Raw genomic sequence first — 20,724 nt, forward strand, 5'->3', positions numbered from 1 at the left:
CGTGTGTGTGTTTAGTAAAACTGAGTAGCTTGCTTGAAGAAGAGTTGTTTACATATATATTGTAATAATGTTGGTTTACAAGATTATTTTAGGAATTGTTGCTTTTAAGAGTGCAGTTTCATATCTCTTCAAAACTTATCACACCACCACACCCACCACACAAGTGCCAATATCGCTCTAACCAGTCCAAGGACGCCCTCCACCCATTCAGTCCCTTTTTTCTGTCCTTTTAGTAACCTCAGTTCTTTGTTCAAATGTCTGTTTTCATTTGACTTTGCCTGTTTCTTTATCTTGCTTGTTTTTTAATCTCCCACATATGAGTGAGATCATCTGGTATTTCCCTTTCTCATTCTAGCATGAACCCAGGTCCATTAATGTCACAAAAGGCAGATCTTTTAAAAAGTAAATGATTAGTATTTCACTATGTATATATAACACATTTTCTTGATGCACTTATCTGTCCTTAGGTATTTGAGTTGCTTCCATATCTTGGCTATCGTAAATAATACTGCAGTGAACAAAGATTTGTATATATCTTACTGAGTTCGTATTTTTCTGTTCTTTGGCTAGATAACCAGGAATGACATTGTTGGGTAATATTGATAATTTATTTTTACTATTTAGAACAAATCTCCATGCTATAGTTTCTGAGGATTCCTTTTTCTCCACACCTTCACCAGCACTTCTTGTTTCTGGTCTTTTGTTACAGGCCCTCCTCAATATCTTTTGAAATGCATTTACTGACCGTAATAATAAATATTTGTTTCATGTGCTTGTGTCGTTCATGTGTCTTCTTTGATGAAGTGACTGTTCAGCTACTCTAATTTTTTATGGGGTTCTTTTTTTTTTTTTTAGTTTTGTGAATTCCACATATGTATTTAAATATGATATTAATATTTCAACATAGATATCAAAGATATCATACAAATATTTTCTCCTGTTAAATAGGATGTCTTTTTGTTATAATAATAGTTTCTAATACTGTGCAAAATTTAAATTTTTCTGTAATCTCATGCCATTTGTTTCTTTTGTTTCCCTTGCCATTCTAGTAATAATATTCCTGAAGACATCAAAGAGTTGTTCTATTTTATTCCATGTATTTTACAGTTTGGGGTCTAATGTCCAAATATTTCAATCCTTTTGAGTTAAGCTTTGAACATGGTGTGAGACAGTAACCTAGTTTTATTCCTTTGCACAGGACTATTCAGTTTCCCCATCATTTACTGAAGAAACTGTCTCCATTTTATGCTCATGGTTCCTTCTTTGCAAATTAATTATCTGTACAGATTAATGGAATAGAATCAAAGTTCCAAAAGTAAATCCTTTCCTGGAAAAAAAATTAATCCTCCTAGAAGAGGATTCAATTTTGAAACTCCAATTCCATTCCATTGATCCGTATATCTTACTGCATTCTACTGCCACACTTATTTTTTGGGGAGAGGGGCACCACATCCAGTGGTTCTCAGGGGTTACACTTGACTTTTCACTCAGAGATCACTCCTGGCAAGCTTGGAAAACCACCTGGTATGCAGAATACCATGCCTGGATCACCTGTATACGAGGAAAACCTACCTGTTGTAGAATCTCTTTGGCCTCAGATAACACACTATTTTTTTTATCAATATTAGTTTATATTATAGTTTGAAGTTAGGAAATTTGTCACATTGATACTTTTTGTCTCAGAATTATTTTCACTATTTAAGATCTTTTGTGGTTCCCTGTAGTTTTCAGTAATGTTTATTTCCTTTAAGGATATTACACCGATGTTTTATAATATTAACAATTGGGAGTGTACATTGTATCTCACTATACCTTTAATTAGCATTGTCTTTTTAGGGGGAAGTGGTTTTGGATCACATCATTAGAGCTCAGGACTTAATCCTGGTTCTAGGCTCAGGAATCACTTCTGGCAGAGTTGGGTTGGGGGACTATATAGGTGGTGCCAGGAATCAAAACCTGGTCAGGAGCAAGAACTTTTCATTTTATAAATAAGAACCATTATAAGTAGAAAAAAATGTCATTACAAAACACTGGTGTATTTTTAAATGCCTAAGCCTCAAAAAGTAGTTGCATTTCTATATACGACCAAGGACTAAGAGAAAAATAATTATAAAACAAACCCATTTTTAATTGCATCAGAAAGCAATTAAGTTCCCAGGAATAAATTTAACAAAGGAGGGGAAAGACTTGGACATTGAAAAATTTAAGTGACCACTGAAATAGAATAAAAAAAATTATAAACCCTCTTCATGCTTTGAAAAAATTAACATTGTTAAAATGTCCATAGTACCCAAATCAGCACACAGATTTACTGCAATCACTCTCAAAGTTTCAGTGGTATTCTTTAAGGATGGACAGTTATAGACCATCCTGAGAGCAAACAAGGTCAAGCCCAAATATCTTTCTGATGATAGAAATAGTTACAAAGATTTAGAAAAGAATTTCAGAAAACTGAGAGACAATTTATCTAAAGAGTGTAAAGTGAGGCCTGAAGATGTCATGGGATCCAGTTGGCCCCTGGACCAACTGACCAGATGAAATGATACTGACCCCATTGTCTTTTGAACTTGGCTTTGTTGAAAAGTGAAATCAGGAATTTGAGTTCAACTAGTCCTTAGACAAGTGCTTCTAAAGGAGAAAATTATTGATTCCAATGCTGTCAAATTTCACTCAGGCAATTGCACTAGGGAGTATTACAGCTACAGTTAAGGGAACTAAGTTTGTAGGGAATAACTGTGGCCAGAGCTCTTTACCAATCTTTCCTCATTAGCATTTGGCAAATTGGCACTTTGCTGTCCTTACTGTTTTAATGTGTAGTGTCATGAAGGTAATGGAAGTCTACTTTCATTAAGAAAGTACTTAAAATACTGGCTTCTTTACAGAGAGTGAAATGATCTTATTATATCATTTACTTTTTGGAGCACTTGTAAAGCTTAATTAGCTAATATATGGTTATGTTTGCCAAGATCTCAGAGTATAGGATAATATAGTTACAAATTGCAAATTATATTTAGCTTTAAAGATGTTTAAAATATTTTAAAGGGGATTATAATTTTTAAAATTTATTTATTGAATCACTGTAGAAAAGTTTCAAAGCTTTCAGGTTTAAGTCTCGGTCATACAATGATCAAACACCCATCCCTTCACCAGTGCATATTTTTCACCACCAAGAATCCCAATATACCCTCCTTCCCACTCCTCCTGATGCCCGTGAGGCAGATGATTTCTACTTAACTCTCTCATTTAAATAATGATTACATTCATTATTTCAACAGAAGATGCAGGATTATTATTTGGAATTTACCCCTAACAATCAGAACTGCTTAAAATGCATTGTGAAATAATTTGTTTTCTATTGCTGGTTATGAAGACCATATGATTTTGGATTTATGATATTTTACTACTTAAGTCTGGAGGGATTTCTGCCAAGAGCTGGATAATTATGAGATTGGTTACGTGCCTCTGGGGCCTCTGGGGTCATGCCAGAGAGCTGCTCATGGGGGGCAACTTGTGGCCTCAGTAGGATGTGAAGGACATGCCGGTTCCACCCCCCATCCCATGAGGCTGCAGTTGGTACGTCACCACCGTCTCATACCTGGCTGTCCAATAAGCTCTGAGTTGGTGGCCACCAAGGTGGGTGTGGGGGGAGGGAGGCAGAAGAGACAGACACCCTTTCCCTCTGGGTGGGGGGCACACAGCACCATAGTTTAACGCATAGTCCATTCACTTTTCTGCTGTGAGCTGCTGGGTTCTGAATTAGGTCCGTGTGTCTAGGGCCACGGCCGTGCCAGAGAGCTGCTCGTGGGGGGCAACTTGTGGCCTCAGTAGAGTGTGAAGGGATTATAAAAATTTTAATCTTAATGTCTTATTAAGTTCTCAAGATTTTTGAATGCAAATGAGAAATAAAATACATTAAGATAAACTATGGTAAAGGCAAAGAAAGATCTTAATAGAGATAATTTACTTAAGTATGTTTTTAATCTGTTAAAATAGTATTGTTTTTTTAAATCCATTCTTAAACATCCTAATAAGGTAAAGTAACTAAATAACCAAATGCTATCTGCAATTTCCAAAGAACATCAGTCATTACCAATTGCCTTAGGCTTTTTCTTGGGCCAACACTATACATGATTGAATAATTATCCTTAATCAGTATAGTAACAAATAATGGCAGCTTCTAAGTTTTGGATATTTAGATCCAACTTAATTTCATTAAATTTATCTTGAAATCAGAACAGTCATCTGTCTCTTATTGAACATAAAATGTGTTTCTATTTAAAAAATGGAAGAAGTCAGTAGTGAATGATTTATGTAAAACTGTGGATTTAATTGTTAGATTTTCACTCTATATCCAAAATGCAGTCAGTCAATGGAAAGCACTTTTCTTATCCTTGATCTAAATACCTCATGTCTCATCATTAATAAGAAAAATCCCAAAGTCATGAACTTATTTATTTTTTGATGAGTGCCAGATCTAAATAGTCAAACTTCAAACTACCTAACAATCAAACTTGAAACTACTTAAACTAATGGTCTGAGATCAGAATTCCTCAAGATCTAGATATGTGTTTTATTATAATTTAAGTTGAGGAAGCAATGAAGTTAAAAGTAGAAATATTTTTTTTGGATTCAACAGAAAGTCTGATAAGATCTCAAATTATGTTAAACACAATTTGTTGACTGACAATCAATGGAAGATGGTATTTGAAAGCAGAGTATATACAAAAGCTGAAAGTTATATACAAATATGTCCCATTCAGTAATATAATCAAAAAGTCTGGGGGCCTACACTTAATACTTTCAATATCAAAAAGGAGCCATTCTGAATATTGCTTATTCTTTTGATAATACAAGCATCTCTCTGTACCTTTTTACAGAGAAACTCTTATAATCACATTGAAATGAGTACAAAAATCTAACTTCTATTTAGAACTCTGTGAAATACGTGCCATATTTGAGTATTAAAATGAATTTGAATTTGTACTAATGGTAGTGCAATGCCAATAAATAAAAAATAAATATTCTGCTATTCTGTAAATGTAAAATTCAGACTCTGATATCTTGATGATCAAGCATTTCATTTGTGATTTTGTTGATGTACACAATCATCCTACCTTGGTTTCCTCATGCATTCTCCAGTGGAAAAATCATTCACAGTGTGATGAAAATATCATCTTAACCCAAAATGTCTCCACTACTTGTTAAAGGAAGATTCTAAAATCACTTAGTCTTTAGATTAAAAAAAATGTTTGGATTACACGGGATAGAGCTACTCAAAGAAGCTGATGTAGAATAGAAAATATAAATGGATGTCTTCAGGAAACAAGTACCCCAAATTTATTTTAAATTTTTTAAAAAAATTTTATTTGACTTTTTGGGTCACACCTGGTGATGCACAGGGATTACTTCTGGCTCTACACTCAGGAATTACCCTGGCGGTGCTCAGGGGACCATGTGGGATGCTGGAAATCAAACCCGGGCATGCAAGGCAAATGCCCTACCCGCTGTGCTATTGCTCCAGCCCCCAGTACCCTAAATTTAAAGGGACTGTTTGCTTACACGAGGGAGGATCTAAAAAAAATAGGGCATGTAAATATAGGGATATTCAAGTCAAAGTCTAGTATGTTTGCTGAACTACCTCTAGAATTAGATTGATGTTATTGTAAATAAGGGATAAAAATTAAATAATTTAAATCCATTTATGAATATATATACATATATATTACCTTTATTTGACACACCTGGCAGTGCCAAGGAATTACTCCTGGTGGGGCTCAGAAAAACACATGTGGAGCTGGGAATTGAACCTGGGTCTGCCACATACACGTGGCAGGTACCCATTATAATATCTTTATTTTCCCTTCTTTTCAGTATCAGCTTCCTTGTCACTTCATGTTCAAATCAGTTTTCTTGTTAACATTTTCCAAACTGTCTAGCATCTTTTCTTTCTCATCACTTATAACATTAGTATTTGCTTAATTTTCCTCTTTTTACCATAAATGGAAGAAAGATATGCAAAACATTTGTTTCTTGCTAAAATACCAGTTTCTACCAGAGTGCATCCAACGTAACAGGAACTCAAAAATAAAAATTTAATAGCCTCAAATCTTCTTGGAATCAATGATACAGTTAGAAAAAAATTATAATCTAGAGGCCAGATTTCCCTCTTCAATTTTTCCTCCAAATTTGGATAAAAAAGAAGCAAGGGTGAATCTGAATCTTGAAAATGACATGCAATTAGAATAATGTTCTTGAATGCTTTAATGGTATTTATTAAAATTCTAATTTTTATTTTTATGACATTTCATAAGCATTTCATTTTGAATACAAATCTTTTTTTATCATATGTGTTTTATAATATTGTGACCTGGAGTTTTCACCTTCTAAATATGTCTTTCAAAGAGCAGAATTTTTACAATGTGAAGGCTAATTCATATATTCTTATAGGGATTATGATTTAGTGTCATATCAATGAGATACATAAACCAAAGCTACAGCGATTTTCTTCTGAATTTCCCACAGAATTTACAGTTTTGGTCTACATGTATATTATATGTCTCTGATTATAAGCGAATATTCTTTTGCATATGAATGTCCAATTATTCTAGTACCATTTGTTAGAAAAAAGTTACTCATTATCCATTTGTCTCTGTGTCATTGACAATGATCTGTTTATTGTCTATATATGAGTCTATTGCTGGACTCAATTATCCAATATATCTTTTAGTCAAACCACACATTCTTTATTACTTTTTTATGATAGGCTCCAAATAATGCAAACATTGTTAGTATTTTTCAGAATTATTTGGCTATTCTTAGAATCTTTGTTTTTTCTTGTAACTTCCAAGTGATATTACTGTTACCTCAAAAATATTGTTGAGACATAGAAAGATTGCATTCATCTGGGGAACATAAAGTAACAAAATAGGAGACTAACACCCAAGAGTGGCCAAGATTAGGACCACGAGTTTTGCTCCATGGCTTGGAGGCCAGCCACACACTCTAGGGGAAAAGGGAGCTCAGGTAGAGAAAAGAGCACCAAATAAAAGGTGGTGGGAGGATCCTCCCAGGATGGGAAAAGCATGCTGAAAGTAGACTATAGACCAAACATAATTGCCACTCAATGTCTCTTCTGCAAATCACAGCACCCAAAAGGAGAGAGAGAACAAAAGGGAATACCCTGCCACAGAGGTAGGGTGGGACGGGGGATGGGGGTTGGGAGGGATACTGGGACCCTGGTGGTGGAAAATGGGCACTGGTGGAGGGATGGGTGTTTGATCATTGTACAATTGAAACCCAAGCACAAAAATTTGTAAATCTACAACTGTACCTCATGGTGGTTCACTAACAAAAATTAAAAAAAAAAACATGTAAATGATGGAGAATGGGCACTGGTGGAGAGATGGGTACTGGATCATTGTATAACTGAAACCCAAGCACAAAAATTTGTAAGTCTATAACTGTAACTCATGGTGTTTCACTAATAAAAATTTTAAAAAATATATTGTCAAAAATTTGATTGGTATGTACACTATCAATTGAACTACTTTTAAACTTTAAACACTCAACTATGTCAAATCTTTGTCAGCAAATTCATTTTTGTTAAGAATACAGATGAGTGGCTGGAGCGACAGAACAGTTGATAGGGTGTTTGCCTTGCAAGTGGCCAACCCAGCATCCCATATGTTCCTGAGTGCATGAGCCAGGAGTAACACCTGTGCATTACTGAGTGTGATCCAAAAAGCTAAAGAAGAATACAGATGATCCTCTGACAAAGAGTGAAATGGATTTTAAACATGAGCAGCTCAAAGATATTGAGTATTGATTGGTGATTCTAAACATCCTGGAAATGTAGGAACTATTAAGAGGTGGTGCTAGTAAAGACTTACAAAAGTGAAGAAGGTAAGCACTATGAAGTAGAAAGATATTTGTAACTTAAGAAAAGAAGATAATACTATAATTTTCTATGTTCACAGAAAAATTAGTCTAGTAAAAGTTACCCTGTTCCATTTTCACTCCCAAAGCTTATACTGCCTCATTTCCATATTAATATTCATAGGCACAGACTGACAGACGGTGATAAAAATCTCCTGTCTTACACATAAAAAATGTTCTCTGAAATACCAGCAGAAGCACCATATCTATATAGCAGATTAAACATAATGATTGACTAGCATTATAATTATCTGGAAGCTTTTCATCTTATTTTTAAATGCTATTTTCTCCCTACAAGTAGACATAGAAAAAAAATAAAAATATTTCACCTGGATGAAGATCTGTACCTGGTTGACTAGTCAGTCCTGGGAGTGATTCCTGTAGTTGGTAGGTTGAGGTGGAGGATGATGTGCCATCAGCTGTGCTATTTGATGTCATATATGCGCCATATGTTGATGCCGAATAATACTGTGCATACTGGTTTTGGCCAAAGGCTGTATAAGATGGATAATCCTGTAACAATAATTGAGATACCTACTTGAGTGTGTTTCAAAGGGAAATTTTCCAATAGTATGTTTTCAAATATTCATAGGCACATACTAACATACTATAAAACAAAGCTCCCAGAAGAGAATGACGCAGAACCTCCTTCCCCTGCATCAGGTTATCTTCACCTGGGCCCCTCAGAAGGGGGTGTGTTGAGTCTCCCTCCCTGCTCCAAACAGAGCCCCAGCAGCCGAAAACCTCCAGAACCCAGCCACAGCCATGCTCACAGCCAGTCTCCACTTGCTTGAATGAGCCTCACCCATGAGGGAACCAAGAGAGGAACCCAGAGGGACCCATGGCTGAGATCTCCAAGCCTGCTTGGATGGGGACTGGGCCTCCTACACCCAGAGCCCCAGGCTGTCTTCACCAGGGCCCCTCGGAAGTCCTTGCATGAAGGAACCAGCAGAAGAACCCAGGTATGCGGGACCCGTCGCTGAGATATCCAGGCTTGCTTGGATCGGGACTGGACACCCTCCACCCAGATGCCCCATTTTTCAGCAGCTTGGCAGTCACACTCAAAAACTGCCCCCAGTGCCATGTAATCTCATCAACAACGAAGACCCAGAGACTATAAAACAAGCTCCTGGAAGAGAGCGATGTAGTTTCTCCCTTTCAGAGAGCCCGGCAAGCTACTGAGAGTATCCCGCCTGCATGGCATAGCCTGACAAGCTACCCATGACGTATTTGATATGCCAAAAACAGTAACAATAACGGGCCTCATTCCCCTGACCCTGAAAAAGCCCCCAATATGCCACTGGGCTACGCTAGCACGTGAAAGAGATGAATGGAGATGTTACTGGCACCTGCTTAAGAAAATCAATGAACAACAGGATGAGAAGTGAAGTGATACAAGCAATGTTTTCAAAAAGATCAAACTGTGGAAATTAAAGGCAAGTATTTGGTTCCCTTTGATTTAGGGTCCACAGTTTTGAGATTATGAGTGAAGACGATTTTTTTGGCATCTTTTATGTGAACATCAGAAAAATTATCTTAGTGGCTTAGCAAACCCATTTTGGTGCAAAGATTTTAATCTGCTTAAAATTTAAAATTTTAATTGTTGCATACTCTCCATACTTTACTTTGTCTCCATAATTACTTATTGAAGCACTCATTCATTGGGCCTTATCCATTTGAAAAGGTAGAGTCAATTTATGCTAATAATATATACTCTCGCATAACCAGCAAAAAAAGAAAAAGAGGCATTTATGTGTAATTTGTGTTCTTCTATGAGACTCAGTGTTTCCTTTTTTTTCTTTTTGGGTCACATCTGGCAATGCACCGGGGTTACTCCTGGCTCTGCACTCAGGAATAACTCCTGGCAATACTCAGTGGACCATATGGGATGATAGGAATCGAACCCGGGTTGGTCGCATGCAAGGCAAACACCCTACCCACCGTGCTATCACTCTAGCACCCGACTCAATGTTTTCTTGACGAGGCAAATAATAAATAAGATGAAAAAATATGTTTTTACCTAATTGCTTCACAGGTCACACGCAAACTGAGGTCTTGACTTTAACTTCATAGTGAGGTTTACAAATACTTAATTTGCCTCATTTCTTTCAAGGAAAAAGGAACTACTAGGCCAATAGCTCTCCCTTACTTTTATCAAAGAGTCCAAGAAAACTTAAATTGATTTAAATGATTCTTCAAAATTCTTTCACATATTAAATTAATGAGTAAAGATCTGTTGCAATAATTGTTTTTCAACATGTCTAGCATGTTTTAGCCCAGTGGTTATCAATGCTGACAAAGCTTCAGTCATCAGGATGAAAGGTATTAAGATTTCTCAATACACTATCCTGGGGAGGTGGGGGGAAAGATCTACTTTTGGTAGAGATAGCCAAAGAGGAAAATTTCTATGTAAGTATTAGCATAAATACATATGTAGCCTGTTAGAAAAAAAATGAGGGGTATGGCATAAAAACCAATTCTATTTGTTAATTCTATTAACATATTAACATGACTTACATATTAACAAATATAAGATTATATATTGCCTACTACCCTGGGAGTGAAGAATTAAAACTCTTAGTAGTATTTGAACACAGCTCTGAGCATTATGACTATTTGAGTAAAATAATAATAGCAAATGCTTATACGGAGCTTCCTTCATGTATAGAAAGCTTACCTCAGGGTCAGATATCACTGTAGCACTGTACTCCCATTGTTCATCGATTTGCTCAAGTGGGCCCAGTAACATCTCCATTGTGAGACTTGTTGTTACTGTATTTGGCATATCGAATATGTCACGGATAGCTTGCCAGGCTTTGCTGTGTGGGTGAGATACTCTCGGTAGCTTGCCAGGCTCTCTGACAGGGGCAGAGGAATCGAATCCGGGTCAGCCAGGTCAGCTGAGTGCAAGGCAAACACCTGACCCGCTTTGCTATTGCTCCAGCCCACAGTGTTAGATACTGTTTTAAATTCTTAAATAGATTTACTCATCTGATTATTCCAATACCCCAAGCAGTACCATTTTATGTAGAATGGGATGAAAGCAGAATGATTAAGTGATCTTCTAAGGTCAGACACCCAGCAAATGTCACAGATGGAACTGGTACCCAGAGATCCTGAGCCTGGCATCTGCAGGCTGAGGCTCTCATTAAGCTTCTATTTCCTTTAAAGGAGTATGAAATTCCTAACAGGACAGGTCTAGTGTCTAATGTATAATGTCCTTTTATACTCAGACATGTATCAAAGATCTCTCCTCTTCATGTCTATTATTGTCATCAGGTCCTTTACTTCCTGTTGCAGCCAATAGATCGTTTTTCTAATTCTTCTCCTCATTTCCATTTTTGGCTTTCTCCAAAGTCCTTGAAGCCAAAGTAATCTTTTCAAAACATTAATTACACACTATTTTCCTGCTCTAAATCCTTTTAATAGCTTTCCAGTGGGCTTGGAATAGAACTGAAATTCCTTATTATAAACCACAGGGCTCTCCATTAGCATGCCCTTGCTTATCTCAACATATGTATATTTTCCCACCTGTCCTTCAAATACAAAATAAAATACAGGATTTTGTGTGTGTGTTTGTTCACTGACACCAAGTTTTTCACTTTTCAGGGGTTTGGTACATGCTGTTTCTCATGTGTGGCCTCATTACTCACTTACCTCTTAGAACATGTGGTTATTTTCATAGACAGCTTTCCATAAAATTTTCTCCCACTCAAAATTATATTTCATTTAGTATTTAATAGGATTCTGTTCCCTTGTGCTTTCTAATTCTATATCTCTTATGTGTTTACTAGTTCACTATTTGCTTCTTTCATGAGACTCTGAGTTCCATGAGACAGGAATCAAGTTCCATTAACTCTTGCACCATCTTTGGATACCTAGAATACAGACCAGTTCCTAACATCTGAAGTTCACTCAGGAAGTACCTGTTAAAATCATATTTCTACTCAGAAATATGGCCAAAAGTATAGACTGTATTTTATACTTTCAGCCATTGCATTTACTTTTTCAGTAAGTCCTGGATTTGTTTTATGACATAAATCTTAGGTAAAAAATTTTCTTCTCCTTGATCTTTCACTCTCTCATATCATAGTCTTTTCCATAAGCCATAACACCAAGTAATGCATATTTATATTAAAATAATTATTATTTTAATAATATATAATATTAAATAATATTAATAATAATATTCCTATTTGTACTATTTTCACATGTTTCTTTAGCAAGATTATAACCTTTCATATATCTTTGAATATTTAATGTATAGTCAAATATCTAATGCATAATAATATTTAAAATGATATAACTATAATATAGAATGTAATTATTGTTTAATAATATATCAAATAAGTATGTTCTGTATTAATAAATAAGCAAGATTAAGCTACCTGGATGTTGAAAATCCTTGTTTTCTAAATACATCTGTAATAGTGTTCTGAAGTTTTTAAAAGTCATTTTTTTAAACTGATGCTAAGTGTCACAGTTTACTCCTATCAAAATTTTTTTCCACACTATTGAAGAAACAAATTTTTGTAACTTCTTTTATTTATAAATAATAAAAGAAGGCGATTTAATATAATTCCTTCTGTAAATCAGGTTTTTGTACAGTAATTCAGAATATGTAAAATTCCAGAAATTTTATTAATATATTTGTGTATTGCCTTACAGTCTACAAATTCAACTCATATCAGCTCTATGAAAATAGAAAGTAAGAAGTAAGAAAAATGGACTTTTTAAAATAGTATCTACAATAAATTAATTTCACATGTCAGTTCTCTCAATCAGATATATTAACTGTAGGAACAGTGACAAAAACAAACAAAAATTTAAAGCTGTCAGGAAACAGAAAACAAATATTTACTAAAAGGAATCATATACGTTTTAAAAAGTCGAGACAATTTGATAGTAACAAATTTAATGGTCTTTGAGTCTTTCCAATTCAAAATAATGTCCATAAACATCAAGTACCTAGGGAAAACTTAACAAAATATGGTAAGAATTCTATACCATGAAACCTTCAAAACACTTAATAAATAGACAATCTTAGTAAATGGAAAAATAATAAATGCTCTTGGATTAGAAGAATACTGTCAAAATAATGTTCCTACCTAAATTATTATATAGATTCAATGAAATCTATCCAAATTCAGACATTCTTCAATGACTTAGAATAGTCAATAATAAATAAGTTTTTATAGAATCATAAAATACCCCAAATAGCCAAAGTCATACAGAAAGATAAGAAACTGAGAAGTATCTCATTACTTAACTTGAAACTATACTATAAAGCCATAGTATCAAAAGAGTGTGGTACTGGAATAAGGAGAAACTCTCTGACCAGAATGAATATCCAAAATTAACCCTCAAATTTAATTTGCAACAAAGGTGCTGAGAGCATAAAATGGAGTAAAGACAGCCTTTTCAACAAATGGTGCTGTCAAAACAGAAAACTCAAATGTAAAACAATAAAGCTGGATCTGTATTTTACACCTTACACAAAAGCCAATTAAAAGTTGATCAAAGACCTGGAGCTCAGACTTCAATCTATAAAGTACACTGAGGAATATAGGTGGATTCCTCCATGATCTGGACCTTGACGGTATTTTCAATAATACAATGCTACTGGCAAAGGCAGTGGAATAATAAACAAACTAATGGACCTACTTCAAATCGAACAGATTCTTGCATGGCAAAAACACAAAACTAAAAGATAAAAATGGGGAGTGAAAATGAACAAGAACTTCTCTGAAGAAGACAAATGACAGGCCAATAGGCACATAAGAAAAGGCTCATAATTACTTATAATTATGGAAATCCAAATCAAGATGAGCATCTCATACCAGTGAGAATGCATATCAAAATTACTGGGAAAAATTTGTGTTTACAGGGGTGTGATGAAAAAGAAACCATTGCTGCTGAAAATATCGCCTGGTTCAACGTTTGTGGAAAATATCATGGAGATATCTCAGTAAAATAAGAATTGAACTCGATATGACACAGAAATTCCACTTTCAGATAACTACATCCAGGATGCAAAATCATTCATTTAAAAAGATATATGAAGACTATTTTACATTGCAGCCTTACTACAATAGTTACGATATAGAATCAACCTAGGTGTCCAAAAGTAGATAAGTGGATGCTAAAGATGTGCTATATATACACGACAGAATAGTACACAGCCATAAAGAGAGATTAAATCATTCAAATAGAATTGAAAGACAGTGTGTTAAGTGAAGTAAGCCAGAAAATAAAGGCAAACAAGAATAAGCATGGTCTAACTTATATGTGGTAGATAGAATAACTAGATGAGAAAATGCAGCGTTTAGAGGGGGATGCCTAGATCTCCTTTGGCCCTGAGAATAGGGAGAAGGGCAGAAAAGGAAAGAAATGGAAAAGGAAGAAGTGTTAGATGGGGAGCAATCAGGAGCAGGGGTCAAAGGTATCCAAGTACACTGGTGACAGTGGGAAATGGGCACTGGCGGAACGATGGGTATTTGATCATTGTATAATTGAAACCCAAGCACAAAAATTTGTAAGTCTACAACTGTACCTCATGGTGTCTCACTAATAAAAATTAAAAATAATAAAAAAAACAAAAACAAAACAAAACAAAAAACCAGTATAGCTAAATTTCCAAACCACAGAAACTTGAAAACAAAAGATCCAAACTTCAACAATGAGGAACTGGGACAATAACACAGTGCCTAGGGCATTTGTCTTGCTCGTGGCCAACCCGGGTTCGAACCCCAGCATCCCATATGGTCCCCCAAGCATCATGCACTGCCAGGAGTATTCGTGAGTGCAGAGCCAGGAGTAACCCCTTTGCGTCACCAGGTGTGACCCCAAAAGCAAAAAACAAACAAAAAAAACCTTCAACAATGAAACTTAAAAATTTTCCTGATAAGCTGGGAGACTGGGAATGAGGATGAGCTGGGATGGAACCTGGGACCCTAGCAAAGGAAAGAAAACACTGCTGGTTGCCTTGGTTCTGAAACATAGTATGTCTAAAGCCGAACTATAAATAATTTTGTAAATCATGGTTCTTTAATTAAAAAATTGTATTAGACAAATCAGAATCTAATGATTAATGCTCATAATAACTACTCTATCAAAAATTCGATTATGGTTAGTGTAATTAAATGTAATAGGAAATCATTTTTGTGATTCATGCCATATAATTAAAAAGATTACAGTTTAAGTGTTTAAAGGACAACATCTTTTGCAACAAGAAACCTAAAATATACAGAATATACACACCTAAGAATTCTAAAGAATTAATTTTAATACACTGAAATGCTATCTAAATTTTAAACAGAGAAACTTATTCTGGGAAAATATGTGCTTATACGGATCCTGGAACTCTTTAAAAAATATAAAGGAGACAGAAAGAGCATAAATAATAACAGAAAATTATTTACCATACCTGTTGTGAACTGCTAAAATTTGTTGAATTGGAAACTGAATTATTTGCATAAATAGTAGAGGACGGTGCAAAACTAGAACCTAGAAGAAAAGAACAAATTGCATTTAAAATATTTCTTATAAAATAACAAAAATACTTCCCTTTGCAAAATTCATTGAAAGCAATATATTTTAATCTTTCTCAAAAGCAATAAAATTTGAAGCTGAGATATTTCTAAATACAATGTGCTCTCTATGTTGTATAGGTCAACCAACAGATAATTTCTTATCTCCAGAACTTTTTTGAAGATGTACAAGAATGTGAGACAATTTTTTAAATGGCTGCAACTATCTTCTAGGTTAAGAATCTAAAAGAGCAGGAGTACTCAGAGAATAAAATATTTCAAAGAATGACTACTTTTAGAAATGATAGGGAACTTCAGAAGGTCCTATTTGTTGCATATAGGACCTGGGGTGGATGAACAGTAGAAGAAACAAAAACCCAGAATTTATTGAGAATTGCAGCTCAGAACATGAAGACAGGGAGCTTTTGCAGTCTTTCCCTTAGAACAAAAGAAATATATGAACTCAGGGTCCAGGTTCAAGGGAGACTATTTGCATTGCATTTAGCTGACCTTTTAAAATCACAATTTTATTTTTAAGCACTGCAGGAACAAGTGAATTAATAGAGGGAAAATGTAAGCCCTTCATGGGAGAAATCTACTTGTTAGGAAGAAATGAAACACTTCTGAGGCAGTTGATTACGTATTTTTTCAGTGTGTGTCTTTTTATAATTTAAATTATTTTATTCCTCCCAATAAATGAGCATTGACTATTTTTTTTAATTTTTTATTAGTGAGACACCATGAGGTACAGTTGTAGACTTACAAATTCAATTCACATGGACTGAAATGCCCAATATGAAAACACGTGGGGGAATTAATGAAAACATTTTTTTGTCTCTCCCACAGTGTTAAGGGGAGCTTTGTCGATTACTATGGCTGTAGAACATGAAGCATAAACAATAGATATAAGTATGTTTCTGCATACAGTTGAAAAAAGTGACCAGGCATTTTAGTGAAAGAATCTGAATAATTATTTCATTTTATTAAATTAGCTACAAATTTTAATACTATTGGTTCAAAATGTTAATTTTTCTCATATATACGATATTATAAAATATCTATTATATAGGTAAGATATAAAATACTATATTATATTCAGATAAAATAAAAGTGATTTATATAAAATATCAGGAATAATATAAGCCATTGGGCTATACTAGCATGCGACAGGGATGAATGGAAAAGTTAATGGTGTCTGCTCGAGCAAATCGATGAGTAACGGGATGTCAAGTGATCAAGTGATTCTAGTGATCAAGAATAAGTTTTGATGTTCCAATTAGACCACTAAAATTATTTCTGAAACTGCATCACGATCAAGCACAATAACACAACTCAAAAACAAGAAGAAAAAACAAGTGATAATTATATACAGAGACATTTAGTAGGTATATATTATATAAATACTCCTATTAAGAAATATAATATCAATAGGGTAGAGATATTTTAGGAATTAATAAAAAGCCTCAGTGGTAAATCGGATTTAGAAAAGTGCTAATTTAATTTTAAACATTTATTAAAACAATGTATACTACAAGAAAATACTGGTTTTTGTTGGGAATCTTTGAAATTACTTAAAGAGATCCCAAACATATGACTGGCTTGGAGGCTGCTTTTCTTGGACATAAGTTTCAGTTGCATAAAATTGGCAGGAAACTAAGTATTGAAATTTAGTATGGGCCATGCTATTTGATGTATAATCAACTCTTTTCCTCACGTTTCTTTTGAATTATTTGTCACTTCTGGTAACATTGCGTAAGCAGCGGTACCACTTAAAACTGTCTTCAGTTAGAAAATTCCTTATGTTCCAAGTCTGAGGCCTGTGAGTCCCACTCAAAGTATCTATCATGAAATGTGAGCTTACTCACCTGGCATCTGGTAGGAATAAGGTGTCTGCCCTGGTTGTGGAGTTGAGAACCCTGGGCTGTAACTGAGGCACCCACTTTGTAACGGGGACTGAGTTTGTGAAAGTCCACTCTCGGTCTTAATGCCTGGCAACATCACGCCTAAGTCTGTTTGGAAAAGGCATGTGAAAATCATTTAATTAGTACAATGATCTTATTTCTGCAAGATTATCTGCTTAATAACCAAGAAGGAAGAAACAGATAATATGAAATACCGTAAGTGGGCAGGCTGTAGGGCTGTCCAGTCTGAGAGTAGGCTGTGTAGACGGCTGGCTGCTGCATCCCCGAATACTGAGTCTGGCTTGCATAGGCAGACATAGTTTGAGCTGCTGGTGTAGAAAGAATGTGTGGATAGGGCCTAAATATCAGAAAAATAGCATTACTGTGGCAACAAAGACTGCATATTCATTCAGACAACTTAGAAGCACTGAAACCTTATAATAGCCAGGAATAAATCTTCTTTATATACAATAAATTTTTAACAACGTAGGGATTTATTAGCCGACATCAGGGGTCTGGATTCTCTGGCAAACAAGAATGACCGTCTCACTATAAAAATGACTTTGTCTAGATATTAAATCCAAAGTCTCTTTCAGTTTATAATTACTTTTTACTTCTGAAGTAGCATTCTGGTTAATATCTGAATAAAATGAAGTACAGGCCTCTTAATTAATATACTCATTAACATATTTCTACTACCATGAGTAAACTAAAGTATGCAAAAATATAAAAGTCACTTAAGGTCTTGCCAAGAATTCTCTACCCAAAACTGAAAAACTAAAGTGGGGGGAAGGTATGGGGAGATAAACAGGTTCTTGAGAAGAAATGGAATGACATTTCTTTAATTATACACACTATTTATAATGTTAAGGAAAGACACTCTGGCTGTTACAGAAAATAACATAGGAAATAACATTTTAATGGACCAGGAATTAAAATCTAATCATATCTGACAATAGGAACCAAATTTAGCATTATAACAATGTAGTATTTTCTTTCACTGTTCTTATTATACTGACTATATTAATTATAAAAATAAGAGGGTTCTTTTTTGGACAATAACCACTGTCTTCTTTCTAGTAAATGATTTAAATGAACCAATATAAAGGTAAGAGTAGATGCACCTAGTAAGACCTCTGCACTATAAAAAGAATTGTAAAAGCAAGAGCTTGAAATGAAACAAAATAAACTTTATTTATTGTTTTTTGCCTTTTCAGATTACACCCAGTGATGATCAGGGGTTACTCCTGGCTCCACATTCAAGAATTACTCCTGGGGGTACTTGGGAGACCATATGGAATGCCGCAGATCTAACCTGGGTCTGTCATTTGCAAGGCAAACATCCTACCTGCTGAACTATCTCTCTGGCCCCTGACAAATAAATTTAAATGATGAAAGAAATCATGAAATGGTAATGTTGAAACATTTGGTTTGTTCTTGATACATCTATCAAGGCATATGCATACCAGATTTAAGAGAACTATCTATATAAAATTAAGTAAGTTATCCAAGTAACTAATCAAATATTTATTTAACATACATCTATCTGTGTACCTAAAAATAACTAAATCTATAATTTCTATATAGATTAATAAAGATAATTCTTGAAAACCTTTTAAAAGAAATCTGAAAATGTATGCTGAGCACTTACTTGGAAGGATACAGTTGTGGGGAATATTGATGTGCTGATCTGGGACTATAGCCACTACTTGTTATTACTGTAAGACACAAAAAACAGCGCACAAAGGTTGATAAATATGTCACAAGAATATATGAAATAATTTTGAAGAAAAAAATGTTAAACATCTGTTACTGAAAGTTCGTTTGCCTAAAAGAAAAATAAATTCATTGGAGAGAAAACTCAATAGTATTCTAATTAAACTGCTCAAAATTTGTAGAGAGAGCAGAAAGTCAACATCCTTCTTACAAACCATCCCTCACCATCATTGTCTCAGATTTACAAATCAGCTGTATGCTTTTTTCTATTAATGTGCCACGAGTATCTTTGATTTTAAGTAAATAATATCGATGTAAGTTTTTTAATTTTATGCTATATATTTTAAATACAAAATATGATGCTGGTATATTCCTCTTCTTTCATATTAATTTTAAGGAAAATATAAATCAAGAAATATTTAAATTTATAACTTTAATTTTCAAATTATAAAATGCTGTCTTTTTTAAAATTTCCTTACATTTTACAATTGAGATGAGAAATTAAAACTGCATAGTTCAAAATTCTCTCTTATATTGGAATATATGCATAGAAAGCATAGCATAATACAATGCATTAAAGATAATATAATGCTTAAAAAATAACTGCAGCATCAAATTCACAAATATATTTTGAACAAAATTCAAATGCATTTTTAGTAGTATGTTAAAGTATTAAATACTATTAGAATATAATTCAAAATATTTGATGGCAGTTTTTTGAGAAAAATTTAAAGGTGAAATTTAGGTCATATTAACATTTCAAATGAAACACACAGCCCAAAACTGGAATATATCCAAAAATTTGGAAGTTTTTCTTTCCTGTAACCATCTGCCTTGACTAAGACAGATGTATTGCAAATATATGGACTCAAAAGTGTCGAGGTAGTCCCTTCAGAGTCAATCCATACTGGGCAAGCACACAGAGTGTCTTTATTAGGCCATCTGCTGTTCATTCACTTTTCAAAAAGATTAAAGTAGTACACAATGAAGCACTGGAATTAGTTTAGTCTAATCAATCATAGTTATACTTCAAAGTACTATGTCCTTTCTAAGTTGTTCATAATAATTCTAAAGTTAAACGTTGAGAATTGTAAAAGTGACAAATAGGCTTAGGTTGCTAACTATTTAATGAAACATGATATATTTCTATAACCAAATGCAATTAAGTACCCTTGTGATCTATTGCTTCATAAATTAATGTGTTTAAAATGCTATTTGGCCTATAAGCCCTGAGTATGAAAAATATAGTTTCTATAAAATAGCAAAGAAAGTAATTTCAAGGATATGAGTAAATTTTAAAAATCATCAAATATGACTAAAGGTGTTACATTCAAAATATTTTTAGCAATTAAGAGTTAAGTGAATTTGCTATGGGTATCTGAAAATAAATTTACCAATAATTTATTAATTCCTACAAATTTATTAAAAACTTAAAGAATGTTTAAAACTTTCAGATAAACTTAAGGAGAGCATGCTTTTTCCTACCACACCACAGGAATCCAGTTTACAGTATATAATGGCAACAGTATTAGCCCACAGGAAATTTAGTCTGACTAATTAATTAACAATAGTGAATACTCTGTTTAGGATAAAATAAAATTGGAGGTGACTTAATTCTATGTGAGTATTTTTGTTTCATTTAT

At 34.2% G+C, this 20,724-nt stretch overlaps 1 protein-coding gene across 1 annotated transcript in view; it reads right to left on the bottom strand.

The window, feature by feature from the left end:
* EYA4 (EYA transcriptional coactivator and phosphatase 4) overlaps positions 1-20,724 on the bottom strand; it is a 297,621-nt gene that overhangs the window by 41,132 nt on the left and 235,765 nt on the right. The window contains exons 6-10 of the mRNA XM_056126298.1: positions 19,017-19,083; positions 17,581-17,723; positions 17,330-17,473; positions 15,362-15,441; positions 8,265-8,448 (exon numbers count right to left, since the gene is read on the bottom strand). Coding sequence (XP_055982273.1) covers positions 8,265-8,448; positions 15,362-15,441; positions 17,330-17,473; positions 17,581-17,723; positions 19,017-19,083 — 618 coding nt within the window. The remainder of the gene's footprint in view (positions 1-8,264; positions 8,449-15,361; positions 15,442-17,329; positions 17,474-17,580; positions 17,724-19,016; positions 19,084-20,724) is intronic.

The sequence above is a fragment of the Sorex fumeus genome, unplaced genomic scaffold (assembly GCF_029834395.1).
Source record: "Sorex fumeus unplaced genomic scaffold, SorFum_2.1 ptg000061l, whole genome shotgun sequence".
Taxonomy (NCBI): Eukaryota; Metazoa; Chordata; class Mammalia; order Eulipotyphla; family Soricidae; genus Sorex; species Sorex fumeus.